Source organism: Ammospiza nelsoni, chromosome 3, assembly GCF_027579445.1.
Source record: "Ammospiza nelsoni isolate bAmmNel1 chromosome 3, bAmmNel1.pri, whole genome shotgun sequence".
Lineage (NCBI taxonomy): Eukaryota > Metazoa > Chordata > Aves > Passeriformes > Passerellidae > Ammospiza > Ammospiza nelsoni.
Genome location: NC_080635.1, coordinates 44,173,953 through 44,189,738, shown reverse-complemented (window position 1 = coordinate 44,189,738; position 15,786 = coordinate 44,173,953). Strand labels below are relative to the sequence as shown.

The 15,786-nt window shown below is 40.4% G+C and overlaps 1 protein-coding gene across 1 annotated transcript in view; it reads left to right on the top strand.

Moving 5' to 3' along the window:
• PCNX2 (pecanex 2) overlaps positions 1 to 15,786 on the top strand; it is a 152,946-nt gene that overhangs the window by 113,165 nt on the left and 23,995 nt on the right. The window contains exons 25-26 of the mRNA XM_059469294.1: positions 886 to 1,101; positions 11,983 to 12,236. Of these exons, the coding sequence (XP_059325277.1) occupies positions 886 to 1,101; positions 11,983 to 12,236 (470 nt within the window). The remainder of the gene's footprint in view (positions 1 to 885; positions 1,102 to 11,982; positions 12,237 to 15,786) is intronic.

The following is a 15,786-nucleotide window of genomic DNA, read 5'->3' as shown; positions in this document are numbered from 1 at the left end:
AGTATTGAAGGTGGGACACTGATGCACTACAGAAGAGAAAAGCAGTTCTATTGTCAAGCATATATTGGATTAAAGAGTACAAGGACAGGGCAATACCATGTTGGATTGTGTGGCACCATGGTAGCATTTGTGAAGGGTTCAGTCCTTTTCACAAATCACCATCATAAAGTGCTCCTTTTAATCCAGTTAAAGGCCATAGACCTTTAAGAGATTACACTTCTAGATGATGATGGGGTGTTGTTCACCTGGGCATTTGGTCCAAGCCATATGTTTTAAATTGGTAGCAATTCTGGTGATGCATGTTTGATGCTTACTCAGTATACTCAGTAAAATCTTTTAAAATGAGTATCCTCATCTTGAGTACTAATAGATTATTCCTGGACAAAGCCTTGAAATATTCCCAGAGGACTAGAAGGAAAAAAATCCCAACAAAATTATTGGTGTCTGTATGACCAAAGTATTTGAAAATCTCTGAAAAAACATTCAAATTTAACTACATGTAAAGTAGTTATAATGATGTAAAGTAATAATGATTTTTTTGTTTCTTTACATTAAGAATAGTATATAGACATTAACTTAGCATTGCAGAGATTTTTAGTGGAGCGAAGAAATTCTTACTTTTGTAAATCATGGAGGTTTTTTGATTGAGTCTGAAATATGTGTTATCACTAATTTGATCTTCTATCTACAATATTGTTCATTTAAACCTGATTTTTTGAAGGACTACCTAAGAAATGTAGATTGTGTAAAATATCAGGAAAATATCACCTAGCTAGAGGAAGCAGATTTAAGTAGGAATGAAAAAGAACATAAAATGTAATGCTTTTATAATGGCTTTGTATAATTTTATTTTTTTTTTACAAATGTATGCTGCTCTGGTTGTAGGAAATGATGACAATAATCTCAACTCCATTTTTTACGAGCATCTGACAAGATCTCTGCAGGAGTCTCTTTGTGGAGATTTGATCCTGGGCCGCTGGGGAAACTACAACACAGGAGACTGTTTTATTCTGGCATCAGATTATTTAAATGCCTTTGTGCATTTGATTGAAATTGGAAATGGCCTTGTCACCTTTCAGCTCAGAGGGCTCGAATTTCGAGGTAAGGATCCGTGATGATTTAAATAGCAACAAAACCAGCAATAAATCCTGTCTGTCTTTTTAATCTATCACAATTCTACAGTAGGACCTAGAGTTTGAGGACCTTTCTCTTTTTACAGATGCTTGTCTAGCTGAAAGCTTGGTACTTCTTTGTGCCATTATATGAATATTGTTTTGAAATGTAGATGTTAAGAAATTTGGAGCCATGTTCTGCAGCATCATAAGACTTCCAGAAGGAAGGCTTGTTGAGTGGTTTGCTTGGTTCACAGATCTTTTGAGTAATGCTTAGTTACTTTCTCAGATTATTTATTTTCCTCCATAACTATGAAAATTGGAGTTATTCTTAAAATTTTTCAACCTGAAACACCTTGTCTTTGGGAAACAAACAAACAAAAGAGCCAAAACCAAAATAAGACTCCTTCCATGGAAAATATTCTGTGTCAAGCTATGCAAGAAGCCAGTGCTGGGATGGTCTCTGTCACACTAGAACAGCAGAGTATAATCAAGGTGACTTTTCAACAAGGTTAAGTGTGAGAAAATAAGCGACAGACTGGCTCTTTGAATGCACTTAAGTGTGGGAGGATTAGACTAGGAAATAACATGTGTGGGCTCAAGTCTTGACTCTGTGACAGACTCCATGTAGGATGTTGAACAGGTTGTGGTGAATGCTTTATGTTCACTTTCCTTCCTGTGTAGTGGGAATGAAGATAACACTCTTGTGTCCTCAGCAAAGTTATATGGAAAGAAAACAGTAAATGCCTGAAACAGCTTGGTATTGTAGTACCTCATGAGATGCCTATTCAGAACAAGTGCAAATTGTGAGGAAAAACTACTGCAAAGGAAGAAAGATCATTTGTTTATCACCTTATAATTTCTTGTTGTTTATGATGATTGTTGAGGAATACATGGTCATGCACATGTGGTTCTTAGGCTTACTTCAACTTACAAGAGATCTGTGCAAGTATTCTTGTATTCATCTCCTTTGGTGTCCCCCAGGTGAGCAGTGGTGCTGCTGTGTCAGGGATAAGTACTTGCAGTCTAACTTCCAGAATTTATCTTTGCTGATCATCCTTTTGTGTTAAAATAGTTCAGTGTGAGACTTGAAACAAACAGAAGAAAGAAATCTCCTTCCCAGTTAAATTGCAGGAGTTTTGTGAGGTGGTTTTTCTTTTTCCTTGTGCAGTTGTCCCTTACTGGGGGTCCCTGTCTATCATCACCGTCACCAGGCAATAGAAGTAACGTCAATGTTGGAAACAGATGAAAGCATATGAGAGGATGCTCAAGCCATGTGCTAGCTGGATAAAAAGATCAGGGCCTAGCAGGCAGGCATAATGAACTGGAAGTTGAGTGGGGAACAACTGGATAGTTGCAAAGTGGTTTGGGAAGACTTTCTTTGACGCTGAGCCAGGATCATTCACAGCCAGCAAGTGCCATTTGGCACTTGGTTCTGAGAGCAGAACTCAAAAATTGCAGTGTGCCACCTGTCGAGGTATCTCTGTATTCCCTAAAATCACAGTTTAAGTAATTAAATATGTCTGAAAATTGACCTTTCCATGCAGATTGCCTAATGCTGTTCAGTATTAATTAACTGTAGTTAATACTGTTTTACTTTGTGAATAGATCCAGCATGTCTGCCAGCTGCAACAGGTCTTTAAATTCAGCTGGGGCTGAGCCCCACAACCTCTCATGTCTTTCACAGACTGCTGTTGAGAGCCAGCTGAGTTCTCAAGAGGAAAATCCTTTTTCCCAGTCTTCCTTGCACTCCTCAGGGGGAGGCTGGCATCCTGCAAAGCAGCACCTCTTACTTACCTGAGTCTTGGATGGGTCTGGACAAAGAAAGCACCAGCGAACAGTTACTGGAGGTGGAGAGGGGTGGGGAAATGATGGTTTCACCTAGATTATCTCATCCTCAGTAAAAATCTGTGCCTCCTTACCCTCAAAGTATCACTAGGGGAAGAGACTGGTCAATACTACAAGAGGAAGTAGTAGGAAATAGGAGAAAAATGGACTCTCCCTCTTCTCTGAACCCACTGGATAATCCTATTTCAAGAATAAGACAAAATGTGTGGTTATTTTGTGTCCTCACAGACATGGTATGTAAGGAAGTTTTCTCTGGTCTTCAGAGTGTGTGGTTAGAGGAGTTATTATGGGAACAGAAACTAGGAGTGTGTGTTGCTATTCCATTGTTTGGCCTGGAACAGAGAAGCTGCGTAGGGTTGAATAAAGGAACTTACCTGAGATAAAACCTGCTCAAACATGTAGCATGTGTTGTGCCTGTGAGAGCTGAACTCCACTGGACTGTGGGGAATGAGTGCCAGAGAAATCACACAAATTACAAGCCTGCTTAAGAATGGAGTGCGAGAAGCAAAGGAGCCCAGAGGGGAACCAAGCACAAGCCAGATAAGGATGCCTGGATCTGATGGAAACTGTAACAAAAGCCTCATGGACACCAAAGTATGAGCAGGTAATCTGCTGTGTGCCCAGTGGAGACTTCCTGGGGTGATGTGCTGCCACCAGAGGGGTTGTTTGTGTCTCCAGGTAACCCATGAGGTCTGGTGTGCTTCAGATAAACTGTGCTGCAGAACTGTGCCCTTCCTGTCCGTGGTTTGGTCCTTCTGCCAGCAAGGAGCTGGGCTGCTCTGGTGGGGCTGCAGGCCACAGTGATGCCTGGACACTCAGGCACTAGTCTGAGTAAAAGGACCCAGAGAGGCTGACCTGAGTGCAGAAGTTCATAAGGGGATGATCCAAGGCTGTTGAAAGGAAGTTGTGTGAAAGCTGAGACTGAAATTCTGCCTTGGAGGGCATTCTTTGCTCCTTCCCTTGAACAGATTGCTGCCAGCAGGGGCAGGAAGGTAGAGCAGGCTTCCATCAAGCAGCACCAAGAGACATCTGTGTGGACTGGGCATGTTCTTCCCCATTTCAAATCTTGCAAAGGGCTGATGAATACAGCCTGAATACTGAATACAGTAGGATTTTTTTCTGCAGAAGTGAGAAAGTGTATGGAACTGCCCTGGAAGAAGCTGATGGTTTACAAAGTCAAGTGGCAGCTATTAAGCACCAGACTCTGCTTTGGGCACCCTGCATTCCTATTTTTAGTTGTCTGGTCATGCACTGTTTTTTACAGGGGACCCTAATTCCTTTCATTGTACTGAATGGTTTCCCACAAGGGGGAGAAAAGGGCTAGAGGAGGAACTTGTAATCTGTAATTTCTGAGCTTTGGCTGCTTCATTTCAATTTCAAACAAGTAATTTTAATTGAGGGCCCCAGAAATCTGCTGTTCCTTAAATAGGAAATCTGTGTTTGCTTTGGAAATGAGTGAATCACAACAGTGTTTTCTGTGCCTGTTTTACGTTTATGACTAAACTAAAAGCAATATTTGCATTGTGGAGCTCTGGATTTTCCTATGTGTGTTTCTCGTTGAGGTAGCTGAAAGGCTGTGCTGGCAGTAGTGGTAGTGCCCTAAGAAGGGGTCACAGAACCTTCTGAATTTAAATGTAGGAGGAGGTACTTGCTGCCCCCCCAGTTTGCAGTCCATCCTAATTGAGGCTTGGCATTGTAAGTGACTGATCCAGATGCCTTTCTAACTGTTTGTAATAGAAGCATTTGTCTCAGCTTTTAAATGAGAAAACAAACCCAACCAAACGCCTGCAGGCAGCCTAAGAAGGTACAGACTGAGCAGACTGAAAGAGGAGAGTCGGCAAATCTGGGATTCCTTTCATCTGTTGTTAGTCCTGTTTGTATTAAACACCTTGGATGGATTAGCTTTTCACTCTCCCATTCTGTGGACAGAGAGGGAGTGTGCCTCCTTGGTGTCATTCATCCTGAGCATGAAGCAGAGGGGAGGCTGGAGACCTCCAGGCATTGATGGGAAATGCCCAGCTCCTCCCTTGTGGACAGCAAGGGGAAGGTAGAAATGAGCTGAAACTAGGGGAACACTTCCAAGGAGCTGCACAGTGCTGTGGGGGAATTGAGCCCTTCAGTAACTTAACTCTCCTGGGTGTGTTAGACCACAGCAGAATGCTAAAAGCAGCCTGCCAGAAGAAATACATAACATATCATTTCATTTGAAAGGAAGAGATGGGAAAACCTGCAGTCAGGGAACAAGCAGAAACAATGTCAGAATATCTCCCTCTCACTAGTTCCCTGTAGAACAAGGGAGGTTTAAAATATTTTCCTGTTTAGTCTGTGTGTCTACAGAGTGTCTTTTGGGGAATATTCATTTAGCATTTCATGTGTAGAAACCACTTACTGATGGTGTTGCTGAAGTCTTCAAGAGCTGTTTTCTAACTCCTGCACAGTATTCTTCAGTCATTTAATGAACTTCTAAATCTCTGCTGTGATATTTTTTGTTACTGCATGTTGCATGTGCAATATTCATGCTTCACTTGGAGCTTCATTAGATGGATCAAGGCAAGAAGCACAGAGCAGACACAGATGTAGTTGTACACAGTGGCAGGCAGCTGTGGCAGCAGGATGGGATTGCCCATGGGGCTCTCTGTGCTTATTTCCCACACAAAATTGTGTAGGAGAGCACCCAGTGCAGGCTGTGTGCTCTAGGCATGGTACTGATGTCTAATAAGGACAGGTCCTCATTTCTGCAGCATGTGTGCATAGTTTTATTACAGTAGCAAGTGCATTACCAGTGTAAGGAATATTTATTTGTGTTTGATTTTTGTTTCTGAAGGCTCTGTAGCACTGGGAAGAATCATTCTTTATTTAAAGAGTGGTTGCAACTTTTATTTTTTTACAAATCACTTCCTACTGTTGGGAAATAAAAGTGCTCATGTTCATGTTTTTCCTGAGACCACACTTGAGGACATGTTCAATGTACGTACCAGAACATTAAAGGTATTGATAAATTACAAAGAGTTCAGAGAAAAACAGCATTTTTGACACATCACTTGGGAGAAAAGGTTAAAAACCAAAAGTGCAGTGTTTGTGGGGAAAGAACAAAAACTGAGAGACACAATTCTTGGAAATACTAGAAACCTGGACAGAAAGGATGCAAAGGGGTTTCTTTAATCTTGGTGATTTAATTGGGAAGAATAGCATGAAACAGGGAAGAGGATACTTTATGTTAAATGCACAAAATCTGTGATATATAAGCCTTTCTAGGTGTGCAGTCATGCTCTAACAATGGAAGCTGTCTATACATTTCAAATAGGCTTGGAACAGTTTCTGTAGCATGTACTAAAATAAATATTTGATGTCTTTTTTCCTTTTTCTTCCTTTTACAATTTTATGTGTATTTATGGGTGCACAGGAGAAGACTTCTGGAAAGAAGGAAAATGTTAAATGCAGTGCAGCCTTTTTACTGAGAAAATGTCTTTGCCAAAACCAAAATATTGCCTCTTGCATTGCACTGCAGAAGATGTGACACGAGAGGTTTTTGTGGTATTTCATAGCTGCAAGTTTAACAACAAACATCTTTGGAGAATTCTACCTCCATGTGGCCTTCCTTAGTGTGCCTCTGTGGGCCAAGAAAAGGAAAGGTTTCTGAGGAGAGGGGATGCCTGTTATTGTAGCAACTGACCTGGTTTGAAAACCAGATTGTTTTTCAGACATACAAGCACCTGATGCAGCTGAAAGCCAAACCACAGTTTTATACCTAACAGCTTTGATGTTTGAGGAATTGATACTGTTTTTAAGTCCTGAATTTTTTATTTGAAACAAGCAGAGACTATCAGAACCTATAAATTACTGTTCTTTATCCCAGTTCCACAAGCAAAAGAGCAGGAAGGAGCCAAAAAGTTGCAGGTTTCCAGAATGTGTCTAAATCAGAGGTTCATGATCTTCCATTTGTGAGCTCGGTTCACTCCTCTTTGATGTGTTTGGTTTTTTGTGTTTCTAGGGCCATATCTGATGTGTGTTTCAGTAGAGGATGGCCTTCCAATGGCCATAATTATGCTCACTCTGCTTTTATTGTGTGATAGCTTACTGCTTGTTATGCTGCTATCCTGAGCAGAAAAGAAATGCTGGTTGAGAAGGAGCCTTATCCATCAGAATTTGGGAATATTCGGATTTGCAGCATAAGCTTGTTGAAGCAGGGCCAGATAATTCCACTGTAATGCATTTATTGGTAAGACATTCTTGTGCTTGGTTTTGCCAAACAAATGGTGGGCAACCAGGTGTTTTTCTGGAGTCATCTGTGAGGAGACCTCTGCATGGCTTAGGAAAGGAGTTACCTGGGGCATGAGCCCTTTCTGTGTAGATCTGCACTTTGCTTGCTTATTTGTCAGCAACCTTCAGTGCTCAAGCTGTTGCTACCTTCAGCCACAATAATTAGTCCCTGTTTTGGATATGTTGTAAAACTGAAGTGTTTTATGGAAATTAAAACTGATCCTAGGATACTTCTAATATGTGGCTGTGTAATGGATTTTTCTTTCTGGCCTCTCAGATCTTGGAAAATGCTTTTCATTCCCTGAGTTTTCAAAATTGAATTCAAAAGCACACTGTGGTTTCAGCCTTTAATTCTAGAAGGCTGGGTGATCATTCAGTTAGGTGTATTTTATCCTTTAGAAGCAAGATTAGTCTTCAGTTTCAGTTTTCTCATTTCCATTTAGGTCAAATCGTTCTGGCAGAGCACAAGTCTGTCCTCAAATCCTGATGTGTCAGGAAAATACAAAGAGCTCCAAGTTCTCACCCTGGCTTTCTCCTGAGCTCACACAGGCTGACCTTGCTTTGTTCAGCTGGCACATTTTTTTACATTGATGGACTTGTGGCAACCCTCCAACATTAGATATCTTACAAATGAATTGGTCACATATATACTAGCAAGGGACAGAGTGAATAACTAAACTTGAGTGAAGTGCATGAGATTATTTTCCTTCTACTGCAGAAAGAAGTGTAAAAAAATGTTTTCCCTCAGATTTTGAAATTACTAATTACTACTGAAAACATTTTCCTGTATTTTAATATTTAATGGTACTACACTTAATTATATTGCAGAAGTGAAGTGCATGTTCTGTTCCCTGCTCTTTGGTTTTATGAATAATTCTCTCAGAGTTGCTTGAACTTGCTAATTTTTTGAGAAGCAATATAAAAATTGTCATTTAAATCATCAGCTTATAGCACATAGAAAAAAGTCCAGGGCTAGGCTTCTGTAAAAGACAGACACAAATGCTTGACTTCATTGACCGTGTCCTGTCCCTTCTGGCTCAACTGCTGTAAAGCTGAGCACGTGTTCTCAGTCTCTGTGGTACCAGTGTCTGGAGTAATGAATCAAAAAGGATTGATGTATGCACTGGTAAATGAAATTTTACAGTAAAATGCCAATCTGGCATTGAAGTCCAGCCAGTGCATTGAGGACTAAAGCAGGGCTCCATTAAAGATGAGAGGAAATTACTGGCAGCTGTTCCAGAACTGACTGCAGGAATTAGGAGGAAACCAACATGTATTTGAGCATCAAGCCTGAATGTTGTCTTTGTGGGCTTGAGTTCTTTTTCTAGATGTTATTTGGAAATACTAATCAGCAGGAATGAGGATTTGGTGTTTTGTCAGAGCACTGGCCGTGGCTCAGGTTACACCTTTAAAATGAAGAGGGACACCCCAGATGCTCCACAAGCAGTGAGGACACCAAATCCCCAAGGTGGTAATGCCCAAGTCCATCAATCAGGTTTTGTTAATCAAGGGCTTGTTTGCCAGATGTTGAAGAGCACACCCCTGATTTCATTCTTTGGAATAAATCCATAAAACCACCACATGAGCTCCTTTGGTTGTTTCCCATAGCTTTTGTAATGACACAGTTCCTCTTTGAATGACTCTTGCTCCTCAAGTTCAACATCGATTGCACCCCCTGTAGTATAATTTTAACTCTGGCTGATTAAAATTACCTAGCAAAGACAACTTGGAGGCATTTTAACCTGTAGAATTAGCTAAGAATGCAAATAATGTTCTGGCATCATCTTCTATTTTCTATGCATGTGATGACAGTTTCCTTTAAACATTGAGGGTCTCTTGAATTCACCTTTTCTTTGCCTTGCCAGCCTCCTTGGCCCTGTATTTTACACAATGTCTCCTAATAAAACTAGTAATTACAGAAACTGCAGTAATAATATTCAGCATTTGTTGAAAGAGGCAGTAGAGAGAGTAAAGCCTTCCATAGAAATAAAATTTGATATTTCCATACCAAAAGAAAAAAAAATATATAAATAGTTACAAAGACTGGGAAAAGGCATCTTTAAATCCCATTGTTGTAGAGGGATCAGGGACAATTGTTTATTGTGTTTTTCATTCTCCATCACTTGCAAACATTTGGCAACACTTAATTTTGCACCTGGGATGAAGATGGATCTTCTCCTAAAATCAGTGTAATACTGAAAGACCTTTAAACTTTCAAAAATAAACATAACAGCATGGAGCATTTGTTTTACTCTTTTCAAGCAATGTACAAAGGAATGCTTTCCCTACTTCAGTTTGAGTACTATGTCTTCTGACTTGATTTCACAGAAGCATCTGCTAACCCAGGGCAGTTCTTGGTTTTTTGTTGTTGAGCAGTAAGTGTTAATTCATGTAGAAATCTGTGAAATATGAAGCAGAAGCAGTCCAGTTCATGTCCAGTCCAGCTGGAAATGTCAATCTAATAGGTCATGTTTTGTACTTGGCAGTATTGAAAGGCAAGATGTTTATATCTGGATGACTTGAAAACTTTTAATAATTGTTCATATTTTCTGTCCCTGAAGTCTAAGGAGGAATGCATATCAGTGTGTGAGCAACACTGGGTTCACAGTGCAAATTTTCATTCGTGGCAAACTGAACAGAAAACACTGGAATATCCTGAATCTTTTCCCTCCATCTCTGAGGGCTATGATTCTGGTTTTTTTTCCTTTGGATTTTTCTGTTCTTTTTTACTTGTATGTTTTGCTTGCTGCACACATTTTAGCAGATGCACAGGCAAAAAAAGAAATGATAACCCATACTTCAGCATATTTTGTTGTGTTTTGAAAGGTTTTTGTTAGTGAGGAGAAAGGAATATTCTAGATGCTACTTCTGTTGATACAAACTGAAGGTCACAGGTTGTTGACCAGAGGGTTGTGATGGGACTGGAGCAGACACTTGGGGGCAGTTGTCATCATGCTCCACAGAAAGGCCTTTGGGATGCTGCCCTGCTCCAGGCTCTCTTTTGGGGTGCTGGCAGACTGCAGGGAATTGAAGCTGGCACTGTGTTCTTTCCTGGCTGAATGTTCAGGTATGAACACAGCCAAATTCTTCTCCTATTTACAGTGACACACCAGGTCTGTTGGTCCTGGTGGGGAGGGAGCTGTTGAACTGCACTGCAGTCTCACATCTTCCTCTCCTGTTGAGTCTGTTTAGCAGTTGATGGAGTCAGCAATCTGTGGGGTGATACTGAACCCCTGGCAGAAGGCCTGTGCAAGATGTGTAACTTGCATCACAGGAGATGCCCTTGAAAGATGGTTTATGTACAAACTCAGTGGGGACTAAGTTCTGCAGCAGCCTGTGGAGAGTAAATTTCAAAAAGAAGCATACATCAAGAACATAAAACATCTATTTTGAGAGTACTGGGGTGAGCACATGAGCATCTGCCTTGGTTTTTATTAGTAGTGCCCTACATAGTATGGAAACTGCATTGATGGAGTTCAAATCCACAAGGGCTCAGCTTGACCATCTAGTGAGCACAGCACAGGCTAAAATGCAGAGTCTGCATTATTGCTTCTACATCTGCCTCATGACTTCTTTTTGAGGTAACATATCCTTTTTAGTAAAAATTTGCTCTACTTTGATCTAAAGCCTGTGTAATAGACTAATTAGAAAGCTGTTCTGTTCTTGTGATGTACTGCCACTAGTGCTGTTCATTAGAGATGTTTGATCCAGAGTAGCTTTTACTCCAGTGGGAGAGAGAACAAGCCAGTAGATGTTATTTTTGGAACATGCTTTCCAAGATAGTTTGCTAAACCCCAGATTTTACAAGTGCTCTGACACACTAAAATCTTTCTTTGGGTCCAGTATGTAAGTTGAATAACCAGACTGATGTTCCAGGCTCCTGCTGAGAGCAGGTTTGCCCCTGAGCAGGCTGCGTGGGCCGGATAGCTCAGTCTTCTTGCAGGGACAGACTGCCCAAAACCCAAGCAGCTCCCAGCCACTGGCTACCTTAGCAAGCTTAAGGGATATCAGCTCTTTAGTGATTATCAGCTCTTTTGGGTTCAGCTCTTTTGCTTGCTAAGGCGCTGCAGGCTGGCCGGCAGACACAGAGAGGAGAAGGCTGCTCTGGAGTTCCACAGCAATGGCTTTATTGAGGGTCTGTGAAGGGTTCCAGCGATGGCTCTTCTTACCAGAATGGGCTAAAACAGCCCTTCATATAGGGTATAGGGGGATCCAAAATTGTCTAATAGCAATAGCTGGGGTTAAGGGAAAGTGACCTATGGGGTTACAGAGAGATAAGCTGGGGTCCAAAAGCAGGAAGAGAGAGGCTTCTTGCTATTTCACCGTGACATGGCATTTCCTGCCTTTAAGCCTCTTCTCTCCATGGGGCCGTAGCAGGCCTGGAGCCTGCTACAGACTGAGACTTGGATCAACTTGCTTAATGTGCCTTATGGAGCAAGACTCTTTAGAATTGCTTCTTGGTGAGTTTTTATGGAGGCAGAAACTGTGGTCTGTAGTTTAGCTCAGCTCAGAACCCATTAGAACCAGAACATTAGATCAGGCCCTTTTGGCCTTATAGGTGATTTTAGTGAGTGAGTAATGTACAGCCCTTTATTTGCTGCTGCACATGGCTCACATCGAGTTTGTTGCCATAGCTCGTTCTCTCAGATCTTTGTAAGTGCATACAACCTTCAGACATACTTTGGATGTGAGCTTGCAAGGCCTCCTTTGTTTCCTCCTCCCCCAATAACTAGCAGCACCCTCTCTCTTTCTCTGTGCCAAGGGACATACTGCCAGCAGAGAGAGGTGGAAGCTATAACAGAAGGAGATGAAGACAATGAGGGCTGCTGCTGTTGCAAGCCCGGGCACTTGCCGCACCTGCTGTCGTGCAATGCAGCCTTCAACCTGCGCTGGCTGACGTGGGAGATCACGCGGAGCCAGTACATCCTGGAGGGATACAGCATCATCGACAACAACGCCGCCACCATGCTGCAGGTGTTCGACCTGCGCAGGATCCTTATCAGATACTACATCAAGGTAAACTCTCTGCTCAAGTGCACTTTGTTGCTGGGCAGGCTGGTCAAACAGAATGCTGTTTGTCTATGGAAGAAAGAGCATTTGAAGTTTATCCATCTGCTCTGCAGGCTTGATGTTAGATCATAGAACCATAGAATCATTTGGTTTGATCTTAGGATCATCTGGTTCCAGCCCTCCTCCTATGGCAGGGACACCTTCCACTGGAATAGGGATAATTAATTCATGTGTCCCTTTGCTAAATTCAATTCTGATCACTTATACTTACAGTTAGTACAGAAAATGGCAGGTATGCTTCAGTGGAGATCAAGAAGGTGAGTTACCATCCTGTAGAGATAAAATCAGACAAAGTGTTCTTACTTATGTTCTTAAGTTTTTACAACACTTCAGTAACAGTTTGTTATTTCTTCTTGCCTTGGCCTTTCCACTGTTTCCTTTTTTTTTTTTCCGGAAAAGAAAAGAAAGGTGTTAACAAGCATAAAGTTCTTGGGAAACTTCTGAAGAGCTGTTTCCCAAACGTACTTTTTCAGTAGTACAAACTCCCTACTTACCTTCTGTTTTACACATACATCACAACACATTTGACATTGGTTTATTACATTGCTGACACATCAGTTCATTTACACCACTTCTATTATTGCATTGTTATTAAGATCACAATTACCACACAGATGCTAATTTGTCAAAATAATTGAACCTTATATTCTACCAAGACATCTTCATCCTCTGCCAAAACAATTCCCAATCCAGAAAATGAATGATTTGTTGTGCTTTATAGTCTTCTACTGAAACAGCAGCAGCCAAGTGCTGCTTGCTGTGCCACTGGAACTGCCACGAAGCCAATTGCTAAAGCTCCAAACCACCCCTGACAACTCCTTTTTACTTACATCTCCACAACTGTAAAACTCTGTCAGCTTCAGAGAGAGACCTGTTGTAAATAAATTAATCACCATTTTTTGCAAATGAAGCAATGTAGTAAAAACAAGCTCATTGCCTTACAAAGCTGCTTTGATCATGCAGTTGATTACTTCTGGGATTTCATAAATAATTTCATAGGCAGTACAGCCTGGTAACCAACCTGCTTTGTTCAATAAACTAGTTAGAAATAAAACTGCATGTGAGCATGATTTTTTCATTTTAGAAGTGGTGTTTGTGGCTATAAATTGTTTTAAAGCAATGTGAATAAGCGAAAAAAAAAAACCAAAACAAAAAACCAACTCTTCTTTAATGAGTATTTTACTACAATTGGTTTGCTTTACTTTAAAAGGTAACCTGAATAACTGAAACATAAACTGGTGCAAGCTGGCAAATGACTCAGCTTTTGATGGGGAATGAGATTGAAAAAATCCTAGTCTAAGCTGCAATCAAATCAGCATCTTGTTAGTTTAAAACATTGAATAATTTTGCTTTATATACTGGAACTGGTTTTGTGTCTTAAAATCCTCCAATATATGGAGGATTTGTGGGAAGTGTGAAGTTCCCCACATGGGATGTAAAAACTTAACTGGAAGATAATTTAGAGCTTCTGGTCCTGGACATACCTGAGAAGCAGCTGACATAGGTAAGATGTCTTAGACAAACTTCCATCCCATGGGATAGAGGTGTGGTTAGTTGATCCTGTTTTGAGTAGAAGGGAGTGGGTTAAATGCTCTCCACATCACTTGAGGTGTGCTGTGGCTCCATCTCTGCTCTGGGCAGAGTTCATGTGCACTCCTGATGGCTCTGAAAGCATGAAAATCAAATCTCTTCTTGTTGGGTTTAGTTGAGTCAGTGTTATTATATTGCACTGACAGAGCTTCATTCTCAGAAAGGTCAGTCTTCATTCTCAGGCTGTCCGTCTTTTTAATCTACTTCTCTTTTAGAGAAGGACAAACAGAAGATAATAATAACCTGTTGGCACCTTCAGTATTAGCCTGGGCTGGGGCTCCCTTTAGTGAAGGGAGGGTGCACTCAGGAAATCCCTTCTCTAGAATGTCACTTCCAAAAGAAAGTGTCCTGGATATTTTCTCCTTGTATTTTTAAACAGGGGCTTTAAAAAGATTTGGTAAAATCTTTAATACAGCCTTGGAAAGTGAGAAGATTATAATATGTATTAGATCAGCTTTTTTCCTGTTTATTTAATGCTTGCCTCCAAATAAACAGTATCAGACACAGAGGTGAGAATTCATTCCTTCCCCAGCTGTTTCTTCTGGGGGAATGCAGATCAAGACCCTGTGCAGTTTCACTGTGAACATTCTAAAAGTCCTTCACACTTACTTTTTAACAGTGTCAAAGTAATTGTAAGAAGAACTATAGATAAGGCAGTATTCAGGTCACATAAAACACAAACTCAAAAAATCACTTAGGCTGGAGTTTCTGCAGGAACTGCACTTCCATTGCATTGAGCATTTGGAGTGTTTCTGGTTTATTCTCTGTAGCTTATAAGGTTGTAAATATTTACCATATTGTTTCAGAAATGCCATATAGCTGAGGATGTACTTGTGCATAAAACATACCTTGTAAGAGTTACCAAGAGCAGAATTTAATTAGGTGACGGAAGATTTTGTTGTTTTTGTGTCTGATTGCAAGTCTGATTTTTTTCCAAGCTGAATCAGCTTATTTGTAGACACAGATGAGGATAATATAAAAAGCAAACTCTATCTCAAAAATCAACAAAGAGAATGTGTGCTTTGTTTTAGTTCTTCTATCCTTCAAGAATAATTACTGTATTGGTCTTTTAAACAATGAGTTGCACTGAGAATCTTATTCCTAAATCATATTTATTTCATTTGCAGTTTCATTGACAGCCTGGATATGCATACATTTCTTATTATGGAAGGATTTTTATTCCCCACAAACAAAATGGGTCAGCTTCTGTAGCCCTTCTGCATATATTTTGAAATAATTTCCTGCCCAACTACTATGATATTTTTCCCTTGTGCCTCTTCCATCTCTTCTCAATATATTCTTATTTAAACATCTTTTAGTATTCAAGAAGTCTGTGTATTTGCTGAGTGCTGTGTTTTCAGCTCCTATTGTTTCTGCATGAATCTTTTTTAAGGACTGTATTGTTCTCCACATGCCAAGAAATTAAGGGTCCATCCTGTCCATATCTGTCTGACTTGTCTTTTTCCTCTGAAGCTTGATTCTCCTCTTACTCTTGTGCAATTTGAAAAATATACTATGGAGAGCATCTGGGGTTTTTCAAAGGGCTGGTAGTGCTTCTGTCCTCTGTAATCCATCATATATTAATTTTATACATTTATTTGCTTAGTACTATTTCCATTGACTGGGTAAACTAGGACTGCATCATCTTCAGCCATGTATACTTGCTCCTCATTTGCTTTGGTATCCAACTCTAAATTAGTATTATAGAACATTATAATGGGACTTTCCTGCTGATAGAACACACTGGAACTTCTTAAGTTTCATATTCTTTTGAAAATATGCTCTAAGTTGTGTTTATATGGAATTTTGTATTGCTTTTTATTTATTATTATTTTAATGTGTCCGGACAGAGTGGTTAGAAAAACTTAGAAACTCAGGCACAAAAATGAGATATAGGTGTTGCTGC